This window comes from Lissotriton helveticus, chromosome 2_1, assembly GCF_964261635.1.
Source record: "Lissotriton helveticus chromosome 2_1, aLisHel1.1, whole genome shotgun sequence".
In the NCBI taxonomy this organism is placed as follows: Eukaryota; Metazoa; Chordata; class Amphibia; order Caudata; family Salamandridae; genus Lissotriton; species Lissotriton helveticus.
The window spans coordinates 613,952,688-613,977,064 of NC_136059.1; the positions used below are offsets into that span (position 1 = coordinate 613,952,688).

At 42.3% G+C, this 24,377-nt stretch overlaps 1 protein-coding gene across 1 annotated transcript in view; it reads left to right on the forward strand.

Moving 5' to 3' along the window:
* The window catches only part of LOC144819448 (V-type proton ATPase subunit S1-like protein), a 183,119-nt gene that overhangs the window by 148,705 nt on the left and 10,037 nt on the right, over positions 1-24,377 (forward strand). Inside the window, exon 6 of the mRNA XM_078677334.1 lies at positions 12,007-12,250. Within this exon, the coding sequence (XP_078533460.1) occupies positions 12,007-12,250 (244 nt within the window). The remainder of the gene's footprint in view (positions 1-12,006; positions 12,251-24,377) is intronic.

Here is a 24,377-nt window from a genome sequence, read left to right on the forward strand (position 1 = left end):
GCAGCCATTTAAAGATCTTCGACCGCCCCAGTGGGCTTGGCTACTCCTGTAGCCTTCTGGTCTCAGTAGTTGCACTCATTTGTTTTGCTCAAGTGAGTCCGTCTTAAAAGTACATTTTAGCAAAATAAAACCCCAGTGGGAAATGTCATATCTGTTCAAATTGGCTGCATGTTTGCTCATTCACGCCAGGACTACCTTCCGTGCTTTGCAAACACCCGCTGGAGTTGCCACGGATACGCCACTCTGGCAGCAGGGCTTCTTCCGCGGCCGGGCCAGCCACTAAACATCAGTCAAAACAGGGTTGCCCCCAAGGAAGAGTCACCTCAGGTAGGTTGATTTCCTTTGCTTTATTTGTGAATGCTGCAAGCAGAATTTGACAGGAAACCGGCATAAATCTTAATTTCGGCCAGACGCGTTTCGGGTTGTTTTCACCCTTCTTCATTGGCAAGCAGTACAGCAGGACGGAGAAGTGCAGCCATTTAAAGATCTTCGACCGCCCCAGTGGGCGTGGCTACTCCTGAAGCCTTCTGGTCTCAGTAGTTGCACTCATTTGTTTTGCTCAAGTGAGTCCGTGGCGACGCCAGTGGGTGTTCACTGAAAAAACACAGGTTTCAGGGACGTTATAGATGTAATTAACATTTAAAAAACGTTGGAAATTCACTGAAAAAAACTAAATTTTCAGGGACGTTATAGTTAGGAGTTAGCATTTAAAAAACCTAGATATTCACAGAAAAAAACACAGGTTTCAGGGATATTATAGTTAGGCTGACATTTCACGCAAGCAGAAGCAGAGAAATTCAGCCGTTATAGTTAGCTGAGCTAACTATAACTCGCGCTCCCACAATGCACTGCTGATGACGTCACATAATGCATCACTCATGACATGGTCAGTGACATCACTCATGACATCTCAAATGACTTTTGGCCCCGGGGACCCCATTCCTGGGCCTGCCCTGCCTTTTTAGTTTTTAAAATTTGGAGAGGTGGCCACATGGCCCCCCTTCCCTGGGCCAATTTTGGCCCCCGGAACCCCATCCCCCGGGGCCCGGCCTTATGTTTGAAAAAAAAGGGAGGGGCCGAGTGGCCCCCTTTTCAGAACATTTTTGGTCCAGTGGACCCCATCTCTTGGGGCATGGCCATAATGGTGGGGACCGCGGGGGAGCCCTAATGCCCCCGCGGTCCCAGCCAGCTCCCCGTCTCCTGCAGGAGCCGGCATTGCTTTGAAGCTCCCGTTGCCCACAAGCAATTCTGCTTTGCTTCATGGAAGCAAGAGCAGTTTTTCTGCTCTCGCTTCTATGAAGTAAAGTAGAAGTTTGCTATCAAACTGCAATGTCCCGGGGGTGGGCACCCTGGGACATTGCTGGAGCCGGCCCCCTCTAACATCTTTAAAGCCCCAGGGAGGTTGGAGGACCCTGGGGCTTGGGGGGCCAGGGAGGCCCTCTGCCCATTTAATTCATAAATGTCCTGGGGAGGTGGGGGGCCCCGGGGCAGTGTGAGGGGCAGGAGCCCTCACATTTTGTTATATAAATTAAAGCCCCAGGGAGGTAGTGGTCCCCGGGGCTTCAGGGGGACCCACCCATTTAATTAATAAACGCCCCGGGTAGGTGGTGGTCCCTGGGGCAGTGTGGGGGGCAGGAGCCCCTGCACTTTATTATATAAATTAAAGCCCCGGGGAGGGGGCGGTCACTGGTGCTTGGGGGGGCCCAGTGAGGCCCCCGCACCCTTAATTGATGAAAGCCCCAGGGAGGTGGCGGTACCCGTGGCAACGTTGGGGGGCAGGAGCCCCCCACACTTTTTTTAATAAAAAGCCCCGGGGAGGCGGGGGCCTCGTGCTCCCATATATCATTAAATTTACCTGGGGGAGGTGGCAGTCCCTGGATCTGCGGGGGCCCGGCAGGGCCACCGCTTCACATTACAGCAATGGCTCCGGGACCTGGCCCACTCGGGGGCTTAATTAAACAAAGTTCAAGACACCAACAAATGTTTTTAAAAAAAATACTTTTTTCAGCCCTTGCGGTCCCTGTGGGACCCCTTGAACAGGCCTAGGGGCTCATGGTGTTTCCACCCTGTCCCTTTTCTTCTTTTTTCACCTTTTTACTTGTGACTCGGTTCAACAGAGTTACAAGATGGCTGCCAACACTTCCAGGTTGGAAGTGTTGGCAGCCAATCAGAGTCAAGCTCATGCTCAGGAGGGTTTGCGGATCCACCCCAGTCACCAGATACTAATATTTTGAAATATATAAATTTCTCAGGAACTACTGAACAGATTTACACCATTTAAAAAAAAGAGTGCTTTCTGGACCAGGAGCCACCTTCTGCCAAATTTGGTGTAATTCTGTTCAGCAGTTGGGCTGTAGCCAAGGCTAAAGTTTCCTATGAAAATGAACATGGAGAAAATGTGTTTTGGGACCCCCCTTTTTCTCGGCCCCCGCTTGATGAATCACCCCTAAACTGTCAACACAGGAACTGACCAGAGCGCCCCATTGGTTTTGAAAATTTCCCGAGGATTCCTCAAACGGCGCCAAAGATATTGGTAATTCAAAAAACTTTCCTATGGAAACTAGGTTCTAACTATATTTGCCTACTGGCGACCTCCAGAAGATAATATATATATATATATTCCTACATTTTATCTTCTTCCGAAGATTCACAAGAACGCTACAGCTCCACCTGGCAGACCTATTATATCCGCTATTGACAGTTCTACTGAAAATATATCCAGATATATTGATTATTTTCTCCAGGAGTGGGTAAAAGAACTAAACTCCTATGTGAGGGATACTACGGATTTTTTGAGTAAGATATCTGAAATAACCTGGAGTGAACAATACTTACTCATAACCCTAGACATTTGTTCCCTATACACATCGATCAGACATATTGATGGACTGAGGGCGGCGGAGTTCTATTTAAACAAACGTCCATTACACAATGTACATCACAACAAAATGATTATGGGGATGTTACAAATGTGTTTGGAGCAAAATTTCTTTACATTCAATGGACAGGCCTACCAACAATTAAGAGGTGTTGCCATGGGGTCTTGCTTCTCCCCCAGCTTCGCGTGTTTGCACATGGGGCTGTGGGAGGAGCGGGTCCTCATGGGTCAGCACAGGGAGATCATGGAACAACATGTTATGATGTACCTTAGATACATAGACGATCTCTTTTTTGTTTGGAGAGGATCTGAGGATAGTGCCAGGAATTTTATTGAACAATTGAATGTGAATGATTTGAACCTACAGCTCACTTCTAACATTAGTAAAAACACTGTCAATTTTTTAGATGTAGAAGTGTATGTAAGTGGAAACTGTTTAGAGACCAGACTGCATAGGAAGAGTACTGCAGGTAACACGCTATTACATGCATCTAGTCACCACCCCCGCCATCTCATCCGCAGCATCCCCTATGGGGAGATGCTACGTTTGAAACGCATCTGTAGCACTACAACTGAATGTGTGCAGGCCCAAGATTTATGCAAGAAGAGGTTCTTGGCGAGGGGGTACAGTAACAAACTGATTGATGATGCCATAACAAAAACTGCTAAACTGTCACGAAATGAGGCACTGAATTCTTCCCAAAATTCCATTATGATTGATAAGGAAGAGGTACAAGTGAGTTGCAGGGCGATAGTGACCTACAGCCTACAACATGCAGAAATCCGTAAAATTTTCACCAAAAACTGGAACTTGGTGCAGGGAGATCCAGTCATTGGCAAATTGGTAAAGGGTAGACCTGATATAACCTTTCGTAAATCCCCATCCATGGCGAATGCACTGGTCAGTAATACTCTAGACACCCCCATAAAATGGTGGGACCGTATCACAGGTTTCAAAAAATGCCAGACATGCAAGGCCTGCAAACATGGCATAAATAAAACTCACTACAGCAGCCCATTCCAGGAAAAACCTATTAAGATCAACAAGCAATTGGGGTGTAAGACCGAATTTGTGGTGTACGTATTGCAGTGCCCTTGCGGATTGCAGTACGTGGGAAGTACCCGACTCCCCGCACATAGACGTATCTTACAGCACTTACGGGCTATTACGGGGAAGGATCAGTCATACCCAGTTGCGAGACACTTTGAGAGTTGTCACAAGAGCGACCCAAGTCTGCTTCGATACTATTTAATAGACTCCATCTTACCATTGAAAAGGGGAGGAGACAGAGACGGTAAACTCCGTCTTCTGGAAACACGCTACATCCTAGAACTTAATAGTAAGAAGCCTGGGGGACTTAATATTAGTGAGGACTTGTATACATGCCTTTAGACCATTGGTTTTGTTCATAAACGATGATAATAATCAACTGAATATATCACCACATAAAGGAAATAAGAAATAAATGAACAATAGAATATAGAAATGATGCCATTAAAGCCGAACTAAACAGATTGGGCAGCCTATTACAATGAATTTTAATATGTATAATTGTTTATAATTTGAAATTGTTTATCACTTGCACTTTAAAATTGATCAAATTCTTGATATTTTGAGACATCTGGTTATGGTGTTATCTTGACCAAATTGGTAGACAGATACTTAGTTCTGAGATAACCCACTTGGGTGTCATTGAAGTTTTGATGTTTTACGGACACATTCTGGGAATTACGCAAGCAACAATATAACTGTTAAAAATGTACATGTGGTTGGGAATTATAATTCTTTTATGTGTAAATATATGAATTGTTGTTGTTTCAATGACATTTTAGCATATTTTTTCATAATGAAAGGTTTTATTCATTGAACAATATGAAATATTTGTATTTCTCTTCTTTTCCCCCAAATATTATTTTGAATACATTATCAGAGATAGCATGTCGTATTCCTAATGTGTAAAGGACACTATGTCCTATATCACCAAAATAATGTCCGTTTTAAACTCTGTGTAAAACTCCTTTTGAATCGGCATCAGTCTGCCATTGGTTAATAGCACTATATATGCCGTCGTCTATCTCCTTAACATGACATGTGATCAAGCCTCGGCTGAGGTGAAACGCGTCATGGCGACTTGTCGGCTTTTATTTTTGCACGAATAAAACGCACTGAAAGATCAGCACGGAGTTGGTGGTTCCATTCTAATTTTCGTTTATCCTTGGTTTGCCTGGGCTTTTCGGAACTGTTGGAAAATACAAATTGTACCTGGTAGCCTCCGGGGTACGAGTGGAAACCCCTCTTCATTTGTGGCGAGAAACAGCAGGAAGCAATTGGTTCCGTGACCCGGAGCCGGATATCGTACTCCGGTAGGAGGAAGCCGTGAGAAGCCCCCGCGAGTAAGCACACGCCCTGCCTGGACTGAAGGAGCCGGGTATCTAAACGTGAATGGGATACAACGGCAACCGTGTCAAAGGTAGGGTGGCGTACGCATAGCGCGGTGAGGAGTGTGCCTGGACTAGCGTCAGGACTGCTTGTAAACGCTAAGACCAGAATCTTTCAGTGCAGTGCAGTACTAATTTAGCCATACAGCAATGTCTGCCGCCGTGTTGAGGAGTAGAGCGCAGGCTGCCCAATCTGTTTTTGTTACCCTGGCTGGGGGGGCTATGGCAGCAACTCCACATGGACAAGATGAAGGCAATACGAGTCCCACAGCTAGGGACCTGTTTCGTAAACTGGAAAAACTAACAAAAAAAGAAACGGCGAAATGGTGGGAGCATGAATCATTGACACGCTACCTTGAAGTAGGGCGTGTTCCGAGAGGTCTCCGGAGTTCCCTAGCACCCAGCTATGAGGACCCTGATCCCGAGATGCTTGAAGATTGGGCCAAGGCTAACCTGGACTACTCGGCGGGATTATTAACAATTTTGATTAAATACGCGGAAAAGGACAGGAATAAGCTACAGGCTGAAATTGAAAAAGTTGAATCTGAATTACAAAATCTGGGGGCGGATGATAACACTAAAAAGATGCGTGAAGAGATGGAAGCCCGCCTCAACAAAGAAGAGGAAATAATAAAGAAGCGGAAAGCTTTCAAGTTTGAAAGGGACAGACTTGACTACTTGAATGGGCACATTTTCACCTTCGCCCGGAGATTTGACAGTGTCAACACTCGAGCAAAGACTGGAAAACAGGGACAGGGTGCGCAAGGGGGCCTAAGTTCAGCATCCTCTGTAGAATTGAGTTCCACTGAGGGCAGCGATATGGAAGGTGATTTGAGAAACGCGCCGGCATTGGGGTTTACCGCACTTACTCCCGCACAAGAAGTGAGCCGCTTGTGCGAGGCGCGTCGAGATACCCTGAGGCCCAGAGTCAAATTTACAGTGGTAAACAAAGGACCAACCGCAAACGACTCGAGCGGAGGAAACACCACAAAGCAAAGTGGCGACAAAAAGAACAACCAGAGAAGATGGAACAGCAGGAAACAGGGACAACAACAGGGACCCCCTCAATAATCAACTTAACCAACACAGTACTAACTGAGAAAGAAATGAGGATCTTGGGTTTAGGATTGTCCTTCTGTCCTCCTAGAAACTTTGATTATAGTAATACAAGGCTGGATACTTATCGTTTTATAAGAAAACTTAAACTAACGAAATTCCATCGACTCCAACCGCGCAGGAATGACAAAACAACGGAGGTACAAAGTCCTTCTCTTTTAAATGCGGGGGATGGTCCATCCTTTGAAGAGATTTGGAATCTGTGCGAGGAGGGGACAGAAACTACAACAAGGCCAATACAAACTAACACTCTAGGTGCTGGGATCAGCACCACGTGCTTTAAACCCAAGTCCACATTCAACCCCATTTCGACACATGATAATTTGGATGTTTATCAGGACTTAATTGTGGAAGACCTAAAGAAACTCTATGTGGCTACCAATAAGAGCAGCCAAGCCATTGCTAGACAAAATCAGAACTACAATAATTTGATTAAAAAATTAAAATCAAATGAAAAGGTGGTAGTTAAACAGGCGGATAAGGGGGGCAACATTGTCCTCTGGGAGCGGAGTCTTTATATTAAAGAGGCAGAAAAACAGCTGGGTGACACCGCTTGTTACCGCAAAACCAACATCTCTATCATTAAAGAAGCATGGAGGGAACAAAATTCCAAACTTATGGCATGGCGCAGTAGTGGTCTGATCTCACAAGATGAATTCAAATTCCTGAAAAAAGATTTTCCAGTCATCCCTACATTTTATCTTCTTCCGAAGATTCACAAGAACGCTACAGCTCCACCTGGCAGACCTATTATATCCGCTATTGACAGTTCTACTGAAAATATATCCAGATATATTGATTATTTTCTCCAGGAGTGGGTAAAAGAACTAAACTCCTATGTGAGGGATACTACGGATTTTTTGAGTAAGATATCTGAAATAACCTGGAGTGAACAATACTTACTCATAACCCTAGACATTTGTTCCCTATACACATCGATCAGACATATTGATGGACTGAGGGCGGCGGAGTTCTATTTAAACAAACGTCCATTACACAATGTACATCACAACAAAATGATTATGGGGATGTTACAAATGTGTTTGGAGCAAAATTTCTTTACATTCAATGGACATGCCTACCAACAATTAAGAGGTGTTGCCATGGGGTCTTGCTTCTCCCCCAGCTTCGCGTGTTTGCACATGGGGCTGTGGGAGGAGCGGGTCCTCATGGGTCAGCACAGGGAGATCATGGAACAACATGTTATGATGTACCTTAGATACATAGATGATCTCTTTTTTGTTTGGAGAGGATCTGAGGATAGTGCCAGGAATTTTATTGAACAATTGAATGTGAATGATTTGAACCTACAGCTCACTTCTAACATTAGTAAAAACACTGTCATTTTTTTAGATGTAGAAGTGTATGTAAGTGGAAACTGTTTAGAGACCAGACTGCATAGGAAGAGTACTGCAGGTAACACGCTATTACATGCATCTAGTCACCACCCCCGCCATCTCATCCGCAGCATCCCCTATGGGGAGATGCTACGTTTGAAACGCATCTGTAGCACTACAACTGAATGTGTGCAGGCCCAAGATTTATGCAAGAAGAGGTTCTTGGCGAGGGGGTACAGTAACAAACTGATTGATGATGCCATAACAAAAACTGCTAAACTGTCACGAAATGAGGCACTGAATTCTTCCCAAAATTCCATTATGATTGATAAGGAAGAGGTACAAGTGAGTTGCAGGGCGATAGTGACCTACAGCCTACAACATGCAGAAATCCGTAAAATTTTCACCAAAAACTGGAACTTGGTGCAGGGAGATCCAGTCATTGGCAAATTGGTAAAGGGTAGACCTGATATAACCTTTCGTAAATCCCCATCCATGGCGAATGCACTGGTCAGTAATACTCTAGACACCCCCATAAAATGGTGGGACCGTATCACAGGTTTAAAAAAATGCCAGACATGCAAGGCCTGCAAACATGGCATAAATAAAACTCACTACAGCAGCCCATTCCTGGAAAAACCTATTAAGATCAACAAGCAATTGGGGTGTAAGACCGAATTTGTGGTGTACGTATTGCAGTGCCCTTGCGGATTGCAGTACGTGGGAAGTACCCGACTCCCCGCACATAGACGTATCTTACAGCACTTACGGGCTATTACGGGGAAGGATCAGTCATACCCAGTTGCGAGACACTTTGAGAGTTGTCACAAGAGCGACCCAAGTCTGCTTCGATACTATTTAATAGACTCCATCTTACCATTGAAAAGGGGAGGAGACAGAGATGGTAAACTCCGTCTTCTGGAAACACGCTACATCCTAGAACTTAATAGTAAGAAGCCTGGGGGACTTAATATTAGTGAGGACTTGTATACATGCCTTTAGACCATTGGTTTTGTTCATAAACGATGATAATAATCAACTGATTATATCACCACATAAAGGAAATAAGAAATAAATGAACAATAGAATATAGAAATGATGCCATTAAAGCCGAACTAAACAGATTGGGCAGCCTATTACAATGAATTTTAATATGTATAATTGTTTATAATTTGAAATTGTTTATCACTTGCACTTTAAAATTGATCAAATTCTTGATATTTTGAGACATCTGGTTATGGTGTTATCTTGACCAAATTGGTAGACAGATACTTAGTTCTGAGATAACCCACTTGGGTGTCATTGAAGTTTTGATGTTTTACGGACACATTCTGGGAATTACGCAAGCAACAATATAACTGTTAAAAATGTACATGTGGTTGGGAATTATAATTCTTTTATGTGTAAATATATGAATTGTTGTTGTTTCAATGACATTTTAGCATATTTTTTCATAATGAAAGGTTTTATTCATTGAAGCAATATGAAATATTTGTATTTCTCTTCTTTTCCCCCACATATTAATTTGAATACATTATCAGAGATAGCATGTCGTATTCCTAATGTGTAAAGGACACTATGTCCTATATCACGAAAATAATGTCCGTTTTAAACTCTGTGTAAAACTCCTTTTGAATCGGCATCAGTCTGCCATTGGTTAATAGCACTATATATGCCGTCGTCTATCTCCTTAACATGACATGTGATCAAGCCTCGGCTGAGGTGAAACGCGTCATGGCGACTTGTGGGCTTTTATTTTTGCACGAATAAAACGCACTGAAAGATCAGCACGGAGTTGGTGGTTCCATTCTAATTTTCGTTTATCCTTGGTTTGCCTGGGCTTTTCGGAACTGTTGGAAAATATATATATATATATATATATATATATTTATATATATATATATATATATATATATATATATATATATATATATGTAGTTTCCACATTAAATAACCCAAGGTAAGTAATTATTCAGCGGCATTTAGCTCATAAAAATTTAAAATAAAACAAACATGTCCCTGAGTTTTACCCCCCATTTCACAGGGCGCGCAGGAGCTGGCATTTGTTTTTATATTAAAGGGCACCCCAGACCAATATTTTACTTGGGGGCCATGGGGGAGCTAGAGTTCTAATTAAACGGAAAAGAAAGATGCTGGGTAGGGATACCTCGACTCCCTAGCCCTGGTGGTAGGGTTTCAGAGGGACCGTGCCTGAGGGTCAAAAACTTTATTTTAAAAAGTTTGCTGCAAATTCATGAAGGATCCGCAAATCTTTTTAAAACTCCCTTTTAGTGGGCCAGGGCCCAGTTGGCAAAGGTAGGTGTTTATTTTGGGGAGGGGGCACATGGCCCCCTCTCAGTAAGCCTTTGAGAGGCCCGTAGAAACCCTGTTCCCGGGGCTGTGGTAAAAAAAGAAGGGAGGGGGAGCTTGGCCCCCTTTAAGAGCCCAAAAAGCCTCTGGGTGCTCCACTGAGCCAAAATGTATATTAGAAGGGGAGGGGCCATACAGCCCACCACCTAGAGCCTAATTAGGCCATAGGACACCTTTTACTGGAGCCAAATGTATAATAAAAAGGGAGGGGCCTGTGTGCCACCCCACCCCCCAAGCCCCAAAAAGGCCCTTTGGACCTTAACCCCCAGGGCTGTAACAGTAAGTAAAAGGCAGGGGGTGCACACAGCCCCCTCTCTGAGCCTTTAAAGGTCCTGGGATCCCTTCCCCCGGCACTGGCTCAGTTACTGTGTCCTAAGGAGCCCACCCCCGGGACACAGTAGTTACCCTCCCCGCAACATATGTGTGCTCCCGCCTGGCAGGACATTTTTAAAATCTCCCGCTTGATGGAAGCAAACAGGCCTTCCCTGTCTGCCAGAGTACAGGCAAGGAAGGCAAGTCTGGCGGGGAACAGACTACCATTCACTTTCTTTTCCTTGCCTGCACTCCTGCGAGTAGATATTGCTCCCGCCCGGAGGTAGCATGCAAAAAACAGCTGGTCCCTCTGGGCGGGAGCAATGCTCTTGTCTATATCAGTTCCCTGCTCCTGATTCATTGGCTTTCTTCCCTATTCTTGTATTTGTGTTTTGAATGGATGAGTTGTATGCTTCCAATTTTGACATCAAGACTTTGCATTCCAGTCCATGACAGACTATTTTCACTTCATATCTCTATATGTCTCTTTTACCCACAACCCCAATCTTTTCCCTTCCCTTGCATTCTCTACTAAACAATTAGCCCACAAACACCTGCTTGCCCGTGAACCCCATTGCTCCGTCCTCCACATTATTGGCTATACTACTTCATGTACTCATAAGTTTGGTTAAATGACCCCACAGTTTGAAATATAGAAAAGTATGAAATATGGTTTTCGTGTGTGCCAAAAAGAGTGATCATTTAAAAAGTATGTTGCCAAATGGAAGAAAAGACTACACGACTTCTGTTAGCAAAATAGTATAGACTTTAATATATAAAAACAAGAGCGCATGTGGAAGATCAAAGCTCCATGGAACTGAAATCTGAGCTTTGACTTGCAATGCAACAGACCGTTTCTTTTATACATGTCTTATCGTAAATACGTCATACATTTGCATGGTACATGAGCATTTGGTAAGCACAACATTATTATCTAAAGGTTATATTTTCTGCAAAAACAGCTAGTCACACGTCTACGAAATACGCATCAGGTGCACCTGATCAGTTATGCTTTCACATCATCATACGCTAATGGTGTCCTTGACTCGTCTCGTGCTTGAAGACTAATAATGCTATACTCCCTACACATCTTCTGCCTGGCAAAGCCTAACCTCCCACCTATTCTGCGCCTCTGGGCTGGCTTATCTACATAATTCTCAGATACATATTTTTGCAAGTGGGCTTGTGACCTTCCATTTGTTCTATGCCTAATTATGTTTCCCTATTCTACTGAAACTCTTATCTAGTTCCCTCCCCCTGGGATCCGCTCTCCATCTATGTACAAAGGGATTTATTTGTACCTGAACAAGTATTGCCACAGTACTAGTTCAGGTACTAATAAAGGTCTTTGAGAATTAGCTCCATAGTTACAAGAAAGTCATGTATTTCTCTCTTTAAACAAATGTATTGATGCAGTAAAAGGCAAATTCTACAATAGCAAGCTGTATTATCAGTAGTTGTATGCAAAGTTCCCAGAATTACTCGTGTTCCCTTGTGTGTGTTGTTAAATTGTATTTTTGCATAGCTTCTAATTTTGCTTTTTTTCATTTGCAGGTTTATTTTAACAAATAGTTACCATCAACTCTCTGTCCAAAACTGGTTCAGTTTGCACAGTCTGCAGATAGTTTACAACAAATCGATAGAAGCCACATTTAATGCAACCAGAATATTTGCTCCTGAAAGTTATTCCTATCACTGTCAGCGAGTAAGCAGTCTTCCGAAGTATGATGCACTACTCATACCCCGGTCTAACACTGATATTGCAAGGCTTTGGGAAATCACTTTTTTAGACTTTCAGGTACTGTTTTTTTTTCAAACTTTAGTTTTAACAGGTTATAATGTTTAAAAAGTTTTATAAAAGTGTGTTAAATGACAACACTATGATATATTGTTGTGTTTTCCATATTTGCGCACAACATTGTAAACTCCTCAGTACTGCCCTGGCCACTGTTACATTGAATTCTAGGTTTCCGCCCACAATCTACTTTGCACATCACTCTTTTCAGTTTAGTGATACCTAATTGTGTTGTTGAGTCCCACTGTCCTCAGATTATCGAGACCAGGAGGTAAAACCGAATGTAATGTCGTCTTGTACTCTGTTAGTGGTCATCAAAGTATGCATCCTGCAGGGCGTAAAACGTAATGAGGTCAAACAACCTTTCCTTTGTTGTTCTTACTTTTGTTTTAATCTAAGAAGGCATCCATATTTTCAGTTGAGGTACCATCAGATCCGTTTTATCTAAATGTTTGCATGTGTTTGGTAGAGATTAAGGGGGAGGTGTACAAAGCTCCCATTCAGAGTTTATGACTAAAAACTACTTATAGCAATGTAATAAACCAATTTTACGAGTCTGTAACTTTTTACTGACTCCTAAAATGGGTTTAGACATGGGTAAGGAATTGCTATTTGAAAGAGACGTGTTATAGGCGACCCTTCCAAATAGCGATTCTTTTCCAAATGTATCAATTGTTTTGACTGACATACCAGTTGTAAACCATTGAAAAGTTACCATCTCCCATGTTGGGGTGGTAACCCATTCGCAAAAGAGAAGGGATCCCTTGAGGACTTTGGCTCTGTGAACGTAAAAATATTGAGGGGGGTTTGTACAGGTGCAAACTCTTGAACAAATAAAAGACAGTAAACTTGAACTTTTTAAATAGAGCCGGATTTCCTGGAAGCAAATAGGCTGCTTTTAAAAATCAAATTTGACTTTAGTGGAATTCAATTTTCAGACATAGTAGTCAGCTGACCTCAGCGGGCCACCTTCCCTTATGACCACAGCAAAGCAATTTCTATATTTTGGATGTCAAAAAATACACAAAACTGAAGCTAGTATATAAAAATAAGAAATAATTTTCTTAAAAACAAAAATTGAAATTTTATTAGAAATTGGAAGGTCGGAACTTTAAAAAAATGGGTTTGCTTCTCAAAAAGGCATTCTAGCATATCAATTTGTCTTTTGTGGTCATAATCCATTCTTTTTGTCACTGCATACTAGTGCTTCAATTGAGGTCACCAGTCGCCGGTACTACTGCTTGCTGTACTTGCCTTGCTGCCACGAATCAAGCTAATGATACTAACTTACTTACTACTTATTGACTTCACATTTAGAGAATGTTTTACAATTTTCAGTTTTACATTTTCCTTTTTTATGTGTATATAATTCAATTATCTGCTAATATTAATTAATTTTTTTGAACAACCATGCACCCGCTTAGTAGGCATCACTGACCCCCAGTTGTCAAGGCTCCTCTTCATGAGAGGAGGTAGTTCGTCCACAGGAGCAAAGATGAATGTCCCACACACTTCCAGACCACAACTACCCCAGCGAGAAGGTATAACGTCGCTAACAGGCAGCTGCAATCTAAAAGTGTGGGGGGAATTTTCCCAGGGAGTATACCACTCTCCCCCAGCAAGGTGGCGTAGCTGCAGTCTTGATGGCAGGAGACTGGAAAATAAATAGACAACAATACTAACCTCACCTATACTTTACAAGGCTGATACATAAGTGTTCAACATACATTCCACTTACCACATAGGTGAGTATCAGGGCTTTAAGCTAGAAGTCCAGGCAAGAACTAGGAGATACAGCAGCGAATCTGGAGGACAACTAGCCAGGATATCTCCAAGGTAAAATGCACCAATGCCCGGTCTACTCATAAACTAAAGACAGAGCAGGACTGGGCGCCAAAAGTGCAGCTGATGACAATAGTATCACTAATAAAGCTAAAGACAAAGTGATACAGATATTCTCACTCCAGCGCATAAACTTAAGACAGCGTGGAGCGAGTGACAAACATATAACACATACAATTCCTTCCTCCGACTTATAAACTTAAGACAAAGTGGAGAAAGGAAACAAACAACATAAAACGCGGACAATAGACACACCCCGTCTGAATGGGAGCTGAGGATCAGAACGGAGTGGGTGTAACTACAACAAGACGTGTTAGCCAAAATACGTTCCACTCGTATTCTAAGGACGGAGTGAAGCGCCGATCACAATTATACACAAAACCTCCTCGATCACAATGGACCGCGGAAAACACCCACGGTGAAGGATTTACCCGCTAGGACATTGACACTACAGAGGAGAGAAGGGCAGGCGGGGAATCTAGGAGGAAGGGGACGCCAGGCACCGGGAAAGGGCGTGCCGGGACGAGGAAGTACAAATGAACAGGGCGGAAGGAAAACCAGCAGTCAGGGCAAAATCCAAAACAGAAAAATACCGTGACCCAAAGGTGGAAATGTCAGGAACTGGAAAGGAGCATAAACGGGAACAAGAGAATTCAGCAGGAGCTCTGAACACTACGGGAACCTCACAGAGCAGAACGCTGAGTAGAGGGGGCGTGGTCACTAACCGAACAGTAAGCCAAGCACTGATTCGTGGGTGAGATTCCTCTCTAACTTGCCTAGGGAGCGTCAACAAACTCCATACCATACACAGTAAGAGACTTTAGGGAAAGGAGCAAAAGTCTGGTAGGAACACAAGAGGACTTCACTACTTGCGCATTCTACGCCCTGTGGAAGTAATCTTGAACACTTAAGATTAGGGTCTAATTCGACCACCCCTAACACCAGTGGTCCATAGATCACAGGATAAGAACCTAAACAATATAGCTTGGTTCCTTGTGTTGCTTAAATATTTTAAACAAGGGATACAGAGGTGTGAAATCATAGTACTTCACAATGAAGCATAACACGCTTCATGGCGAAATATCAAATGCTGAGACCATGATTTGGTCATTTATTATTTGAGAGTACCTGTAGTATTTACAGGATGAACAAAACATAAGAGTTGACTATTCAGCAATTAGAAGAAGATGTAATAGGCAGATAATGGGGGGTTGTGGAAATGAGAAAACTAAGACCAGCATTTTTTTCCTCTAGAAAAGATATACAAGGTTGACACTTGGGAACCCACATATGCTGTCCACATTTAAAACACTTTCACCAGTCACTTGCATGCATTTGACACAAATCAATTACATCATGCAAGCACCAAGTGATCTCACTTCTGGCGATGTAATCAGAGACAAAGTTCTTAAATATAGTAGGATGGAACTAGGGCAAGGCAGAGTGGCCTTTGGTTCTCGGTGCCAGTAGATTGATGGTCAACAATGGGCTCCTCTGGTGACCTGTACATTGTATTGGAAAGCATGGCAGAAGGCCTCTGTTTTTTTTATTATCAACAATTTTTCCATGAACCTAGAAGTCCCAGAATACTTATTACTGTTGTCTGAAAGAAAAACTATTCTGTCTCAATGTCATCTATCACGAAAGGCTAGTTCACAGCTTTTCATGGGGGAACATGAGTACTGAGTGCACTTTATAGTGTAGTGCACGGGAAATCTCTACTTTGTATGGGGACTGGGCAGAATGTCTCTGGACAGTGTGGTAGAAATCTGAAGGCCAGGTGTCCTGTTGTTCTGTCTTAAAAAGTAGGTGCAAACTGTGCATCAACTTTTTGTGACCAGTGATTAATTTGTAAACCAACCTAAATATGGAAATGGGGGCGGTGGGAGCTTACAGAATGGCCAGCCTAATTAATATTCATTAGGCAAGTTGCAAATTGTGACTAACTCCGATTGGCTGCCTTCACAAGGATGGTGGCCTGCAAGAGTCAGTAGAAAACCATCCCTGTGAAAGTATTTCGAGATGTATTTTTTCTTAATGCAGAACAAGGTTGTTTAGGGAAACAAGGCTACTGTAAAAAAAGAAACTCATTTTGAAAACTTCAGTGAGAAAGGCAGTGGTCCTATTGACTACAGCCTGCTCTTCCTGAAGTCCAAGGGGTGGAACCCTTCCCCTGTGCAAATCAGTTACCACACCAACTTGGGGGTTAGTAACAGGTTGGTAACTGGTTGAAGTTTTTTAACTAGAATTCGTCACATACCATTGATACATAGCTTATCGATCTTGCCATTTGGAAGAGATGCCCCAAACACAACCCTTTTAATTTGCAGATCAGTAGTCATTTCAAATCAGTAGTAATTTCTAAACCCATTAAGTTATTTGTAAAAATGTTTCTGAATTGCTAATTGAGTTTGGTACATCAGAAAAATCTTCTCATTGGTCACAAATGAGTGAATTGGAGAACTGGACAATCGGTGCCTGTTAAACAGCTTTTTACATCTGGCTATGAGTTGGGTACCCCTGGGGCACTGTGTGACATATGACTGGACAGCTTGGTTATAAATGCACTGTACAAAGTTGTTAAGAGCTGTAGTTAAAGTTTATTGAATTATGAAAAATTCTACAAACCCAATGGGTGTCCATACCAGTTTGACACGTATGCTTTTTTATACTGGCGTATGAAGCATTTATGGGAGGAGATGTATACTAATGGTTAGAGCTACTAACTTTGGAACGGGGTTCGAGTTCTGGCGTGGTGTTCCTGTGATTCTGGGAAAATCACTTAATATCATTATGACTAATAAAACAAGCATTTGCAATGCAACAGGTTTCGCATTTGTGAGAGTATGTGCTATTGGCATTGTAAATGATAATGCCTTTTATTTATGTGTTTACAAAACCTGCAAGCAGTGCGTAAACACCGCTTGCAGGTTTTGTAAAAACTTTAAAAAAAGGCATAGTCATTTATAATGACAATAGCTCAAAATCTCGCAAATGAGACCTTAAGCAATCCCAGCACCCTGGCCTTCGTTTGGGATGTTGAAAGCTAAAGCGCGGGTGCCGCGATTGCTTTAAAAGTAAAGAAATGCAAAACACTTTTTTCTATTTCTTTACTTTTAAAGCAATGGCAGCACCTGCACTTTAGCGTTCAACATCCTAAGCTAAAGCGCTGGTGCCGTGATTGCTTTAAAAGTAAAGAAGGAGGTCAAAAGGGTTTTTCCTATTTCTTTCTGTTTTCTTAACAGGGGATTTCAACAGGGAAAATATCTAACAACTTATTAGAAAAATGGGTGATTGGCAAAAAAGAAGAAACCCTGGCAATACCTATCCCACAATTTCCCACAGGAAGCAAAGCAGATAAAAGAGGGAAAATTCTATTATCATCACTTCCTATGCTGAACAGAGTAACATTAAATGGCAATACAGAAGGAGACATTCCGGCTTCCTACTCAAGAAAACGCAATTTTAATACCTCAATTCTCGATTATATGATTTGTAGTCTAGATCTGTTCAGATCAGCCCTATAACTAAACACTAAGGGGGCCATTAGGATGACGGGCGGACTTTGTCCACCCGCCATCCTGTCGGTATGCGGGACCGCCCGCCATAAGGGTGGGGGTCCCGGGGGTGGTATTAGGATGTGCCCGCCACAGTGGCGGGCACATCCTGCATGTTAAGCATTGTGGCGGGCGGTGCTCTCAGCACCGCCTGCCACAATGCTTAAAAAGCACTTTTACATTTGCATAATCAAAGCGGCAGGCACCGTGCGGTGCCTGTCGCTTTGATTATGCAAATGCAGGGGGGTACCACAGGTACCCCCCATGTGCACCCCCCTACTATCCTTCACTCTGGGGGCCCGCAGGGGGCCCCCAGAGTGAAGTCGGCCTGCCTTTCCGTGGCGGCATTGCCGCCACGGAAAGGCATTGAAAAATGCCCATGATAATATGACTGGCGGTGTCTGATAGACACCGCCACCATATTATTCCTTTTACGCCCCGGCCGCAAGGCGACCGGAAAGGAAAAGCGGCGGACGCTCTTTCCGTCCGCCGAGGTCCCCCCGCCATACTAATATGGCGGGCGGGAAACGTGAGTGGATGGCGGGCGGCATCATAATGGGCCCCTAAGTTTGAGTTAGGAAGTGATCATGCAATATTACACTTAACAACATATTTAAGACTAAAACCAACATCTCCAGGGCATATCATGTATTTACAAAGTACAGTACTGGTGAATCAGGTCCAAGGGCGGCTGCTATGGAATTCTAGAACATATAACAAAATTATGAACGTAATTGAGATGGCAAAACCATTACAGACTATTCACTCAACAAATCTAATAACAAATTTTGAAGTAGTCATCAATAAATTGGTACAATTCCTGCAGGAAAATCTAAAACAACGAATGCCAAGATCATAGAGAAACAAAAGACGGAACCTAGATATAAAGGCAACTGAATTAAATAAACTTATAAAGGCACAATTTCTTCAATTTTCTGAAATAAGAAAATGCAAAATTAATAGATTAAAAAACCTTCGCAGGAGGGATAAGGAAAAAATCTGGAAAAAATACAGGACAAAAAATGGGTGGACTTGCAGATAGTAGCAAAACAGAATTATAAACGCTCCTATTGGAATATATTTGCCAAAGAAACGGGCACAAAAAAATCACAACAAGCTATCCCAGTCCCCCCATCAGAATGGGAAATATACATAACCAACTTATATAAAACAAATGAAAAAACAGAAAGCATGACTCTAAAGTCAACCAAGAGAGGAAGGGAAAAAAATTACAGATAATTGGGCTCCATCTCCTCCTCAAATTGAAGATTATATATAAAAGGCAAGATCATCTGCAGCAACGGGCCCGGACCAAATTCCAATTAAGGTCCTCAAAAGCAACCCTAAACAGTGGAGCAATTTATCTATCCTATTTTCTATATATTTGAAACTGGGGAAATCCCAAAGACCTGGAAGGGGAGCATTGTAATTCTAATCTATAAGAAGGGCTCCAGGCTGCTCCCCTGCAATTACCGGCAGGTAGCTCTCCTGGACGCAACTGGGAAGATCTTTGCAGCAGCTGTTTTAGAACATCTCAAAGATTGGGCATTTTCAACTGGTTCTATTCCCTTAAATCAAGCCGAGTTTAGACCAAAACACTCGGTTAATGACAATATAGCAGTGCTACAAACAATAATGGATAAATATGTCACCAACAAGTCTCAGGTTGTGTACCCAGTCTTCGTCGACTTCACAACCGCATTTGATAGAGTAGGCAGAGCTATGATCTGGAAACAACTTCGAAGAATGGGAATTCCGGATAACCTCCTTCACTTAATAATATCATTGTACTCAGGGACATGGTGTCAAGTTCAAATGGGGAGGCAGAAGGGTCTCACCATACCAATACCTACACCTAAAGGCCTGCGGCAAGGGTGCCTCCTAGCTCCCATACTGTTTTCTTTATATCTTACTGACCTTCCGGAAAGTCTCAACCAGGTTAACAATTTTCCACCTAAAATCGCATCTTATAAAATCCACACTACGATGTACGCAGACGACGTAGTCATCTTAGATCTATCTCCATTTGGTCTGCAACAGAATCTGCAGGCACTCACTAAATATACAGAAGAAAAGTATTTAATACCAAATGTCACTAAAACAAAAATGTTCCTATTTACAGGAAGGAAACAATATGTTAATACAACTGGTCTTTTGAGGAAAACCTCTGGAAGTTGTAAAGGAATATACACACCGAGAGAGAATTGTTTTCGCCGTAGAGTCGATGTCCACCTAGGGGCTCTCCAACGATTATATTCCTCCACAGGTCAAAAGCACTTCTCTTCTCTTCTTCAAGTATATAGCTCTAAGATTTCATCAGTACTATCATATGCACTAGAATATATCCCAATAAGTCAATGGAAACAGCTTGACCTGAAAGAAGGGAAAGTCCTCCGGAAACTGACTAAGATGTCACAAGCTGTACCGGCATAAGCTCTTCGTCTTGAACTCTCACTAGTCAGTTCTTATGCCAGAGGGATCACTAACATAATAAGATGGGCATATAACCTTGTTCATGCGGACCAAGGAACCTTACGCTCTTTAGCTTAAGATGTTGAAAGTTAAAGCGTGGGTTCTGCCATTGTTATAAAAGTAAACAAATAGAAATAAATGGTGGCCAAGCACTTTTTTCTATTTATTTACTTTTTTTTACAATAGGGGCACCCGCGCTTTAGCTTTGAACATGTTAAGCTAAAGCACAGGTGCCACCTTTGCTTGAAAAGCAAACACACAGAAAAAGAAATGTGCACTTTTTTTTCTATTTGTTCACTTTTAAAGGAATCGCGGGACCCGCCCTTTAGCTTAAGAGTTTAAAGCTAAATCACGGGTGCCACCATTAAAAATATATAAATATATAAACTGAAAAAGAAAGGCATTTGGCTGCGTTCAGCCAGCATTTAACGCTGGATAAATGATTTTTTTTTAAAGTGTTGAGGGAGAGGTTGTCCTGCCTGTGTTGCAGGCAGGACAAACCAATTTAAGAAAATAGTGCTTTGTGGCTGTAATTAAAGCGTACCAAGTAACAACACATGTAACAGGGTGTGTCCTCCTGGGATGTTACAAGATAAGACAAGGTGGTACTAAAGACGGACTACTAAGCATATTGACCAATGAAAAGCCAAAGTTTACAAAGGACAGTGATAGGAGCCAAATAAAAAGATGGTCAGAAAGTGGGCCGAGCTTCAATTCCATACCTGAATACAGCATGTCTCAAAGAGACAGCGCAAGCGCTGCCTAGGCGAGACCTAAAAACAAGCATTGGCAATACTAATAGGGCTGGCTTATGAATGCACTCCCGAACCACCCCTAAAACTCCACTTAGGATAATTACTGCTGTCCTCTCATCCGTGCTTCTGCCGTAGAAAAACATCATAAATTATCTTGTTTCCATAAGACACTTTAATAGCATTACAGTGTATTGTGCGTGCCCCTGAAAGTTCAAGCCCAGGCAGCTGCATAAATAAACTAAAATTATCACAGCTGTGAGGAGGGCAATAACCTTTTTTTATGGATGCACACAGCTAATCGAAACATGTACTCCTGGTTCCCAAGTGTGGGCTGAGCCAAAGCACTTTTCCAGTGATACTCACAAAATGAATGGTCTGGCGACTGCTAAGCTGTCAAGCCACACCATAAAAATGTAACCTTATACAATGGAATTTGGAACTCATGTAAGGTGCTCCAATGCCCTTGGGCCAAGTATGCGCTATGTAAAAATCCAAAAAATAAATGAGCAATTGATAAGTCTTTTTAAAACATTAAACAATTAGAATCTAAAGTCATCCATTTATCGTCAGGACCTCTATCATTACCAGGTAAGTACTGGAATATTTCATGAGTGTCCTTTCAGTTCCTGTGACTCTTTAAGCAAACTTAATTGGAAAATGTTCTAAAAAATGCGCTATTTGACCCCATTTGTTCAGCGTTTTCTCAATGGTGAAACTCCCAACACCTATTGAGGAAGGCGGGATCGTTTGCTTCTCTATCTTGCTGCAACCCAATGTTGGGTGATGTCCATGTGGGGAACAGCCATGACAACGCGGGGATTATCCCACACTGCCATTACAACGCAGGGATTACAATGAAAGTCATTACAACGACTTTCGCTGGAGGGCGCTGTTGGATAAGGAATAGTTTAATTTTCTATCAAACACCTTCCCTACTGTCAACGTGGGCTGGAGTTGGAATAGAAAATTAAACTATTCCACTATCCAGCGCCCACCAGCGAAATTCGTTGTAACGACTTTCGTTGTAATCCCCGCGTTGTAATGGCATGCTATTGATTATTGAGCAGGCGGAAGCAAGGATGCTGCATCAGTGCACATGCTGGAGTTAAAGACATTACATGATACAAATTCAAGCCAAAATGATGGATGTGAAGGAGCATTCATGTCAAAAGAACATAGTCCTATTGAGACTAGATAAGAAGAAACCGAGTACAAGTACACAGGACTTGCTATATATACTGCTTAAAGAGACCACTTTCTCCAAGATTTTGTGGTGATGAGAGCACACAGCACATTTGTGCGCAGGTAACTTATCACCATCGAGGCAATACTGTGATCATCATGAGAAATTGGTTCTTAGACCACTGTGTTCCCTGACTTCATTAGGGAAGTACAGGGCCCATGATAATCTTTTCTGTGACTCAAAAAGACATTATGTGATCATGGTTTTGACGTATGAAATCCTGTTTTCAGCTAAACTAAGGGGAGGCGTACTTTTTCAGCACCACACACAACTCTAGTGACTTCATTGAGCATAAAATTGATCACAACTACAAAAGGGCACACTGTACTGTGCTACAGGAACTACCGTGAGATCTGGGGATTGCTGACTATGCACATTTTTGTTTGCACTAATGCTGTCAGGAACCTATTCTAACAGGATGGTTGCATGTGAATGAGGTTGCTGTCATTTACTGATGTGGGTGGTGAATGTATGTGAGACCAGCAGGGCCAACTGTCGTCCTGGTTCAGATCAATAATCAATCAACAACGTCATCAAAAACATTATTGATGGTACAATTCTGTTCAGACAGAATTTAACTTTTAACGCTGTCAAACATATTACTAGATTGGAAATGTAAATTATGAAAAGCTTCATGAAAACCAAGAAATCCATCTGTTCTTTCCAGAGGATCCTCAATCATCATGTGCAGGAATGGACACTTGTATCTATCTTTCCAGGGGGAAGAGTCAGCACTAGCAGCAATTGCAGCGCACACGAGGCGAATGCCATGTAACAAGCGACTCTGACATCCCTTCTGATGAGGAGAGACTTCCTTTAAACTAAGGAAACTGAGTGTGATACTTTCATACTTCCATTGAACACTACACGAATAGTGTGAGTATTCAGCCTGTTTTTATGTATTGTCCTGACGAAAGCTCTATAGACCCCTCGGGCCAATAAGAGCTGAAACATGTTGACCTGGAGTTATATGGTAGTCCTGTAACTCGATTACCTCATATACCACTATTTTTAATCACTATTTACACCACTTTTTTCAATAAATTGTGTGTTCGGGTGCTAAATAGTTTTTAGAATTTTTTGGCTCACTAGCACTACACTAAAATCCTCTGGACGAGTGCATTTTTTCATTTCTGGACACTTCTACTCTTTCCAGAGGTTGCCTCGGGTGAGGCAGGCATATAGCACGTCATTTGTTAACCCGATGAATATGCCATGACGCTAGAGAAGGGGCGGACAAAAGATATACCGCACTTATAACATCTCAACGTCTATGAGGGTTTTCAAAGGATAACCAAAGGTTATTGTAGATACAAGTGTCCATTCCTGCGCATGATGATTGAGGTACCTATTCAGGGGAACTGAATGGACGCATAATTCCTCTTCCCTCTTTTGATCACTTTCCAGAGGATCAACAGAAGAAAATGTGCCCCCAGAATTGAATTTAACTAACTGATTTCCTGAAGGAATAGGTGTTTCCTTATCATATGATTTACATACAAAAATGCGTCTGAAATTCCAAATCTTTCCAACCTCCACTCTAGCAGCTTTACTAAAAATTTCGGTAATTCTCAGTTGATCTGACCATTTGGACAACATTTTGTTAACTTGTCCCCCAAATCTTACTAGCACCAAATCACCCACTTTCAATTTGGAAACATTAGATCTTCCTTTTGAGTTATGGTTCATAATTTTCTCTTGATACTTTTTCACACAATCTCTAACTTCTCTTAAATCCAAATCAGTCTCATAAGAATTCTTCAGCTTTAACCACCATGGCATGAGTTCAGAGCCTGGTTTTCTGCCCCTTAACATTTCAAAAGGAGATAAACCTGTCACAGAGTTGGGAGACGTGCGATAAGTCAATAATGTTGCTTGCAAAGCTTTCCTCCATTTCAACCCACTTTTAATGGCCAGCTGACAAGACTCTTTCACAACTCTGTTGAAACGTTCCACTTGACCATTGGCCTGGGGAAAATAATTCGAAACTTTTTTGTGTAAAATGCCACAACGTTTAAGGAAAAGTTCAAACTCCTTACTAATAATTGTGGACCATTATCGGAAATGAGTTCCTCCGGCAACCCTTCCTGACAAAAAACTTGATCAAGGAACTCAATAACTTGCTCAGAAGTAACCTTTTCAACAATTTTTAACGCTGGCCACTTCGAAAAATGTTAAATCAGGACTAAAGCATACATGTCCTTGCCTGATTGATACTTAAAAGGACCTATGATGTCAATGCCTAACTTCCTCCAAGGACC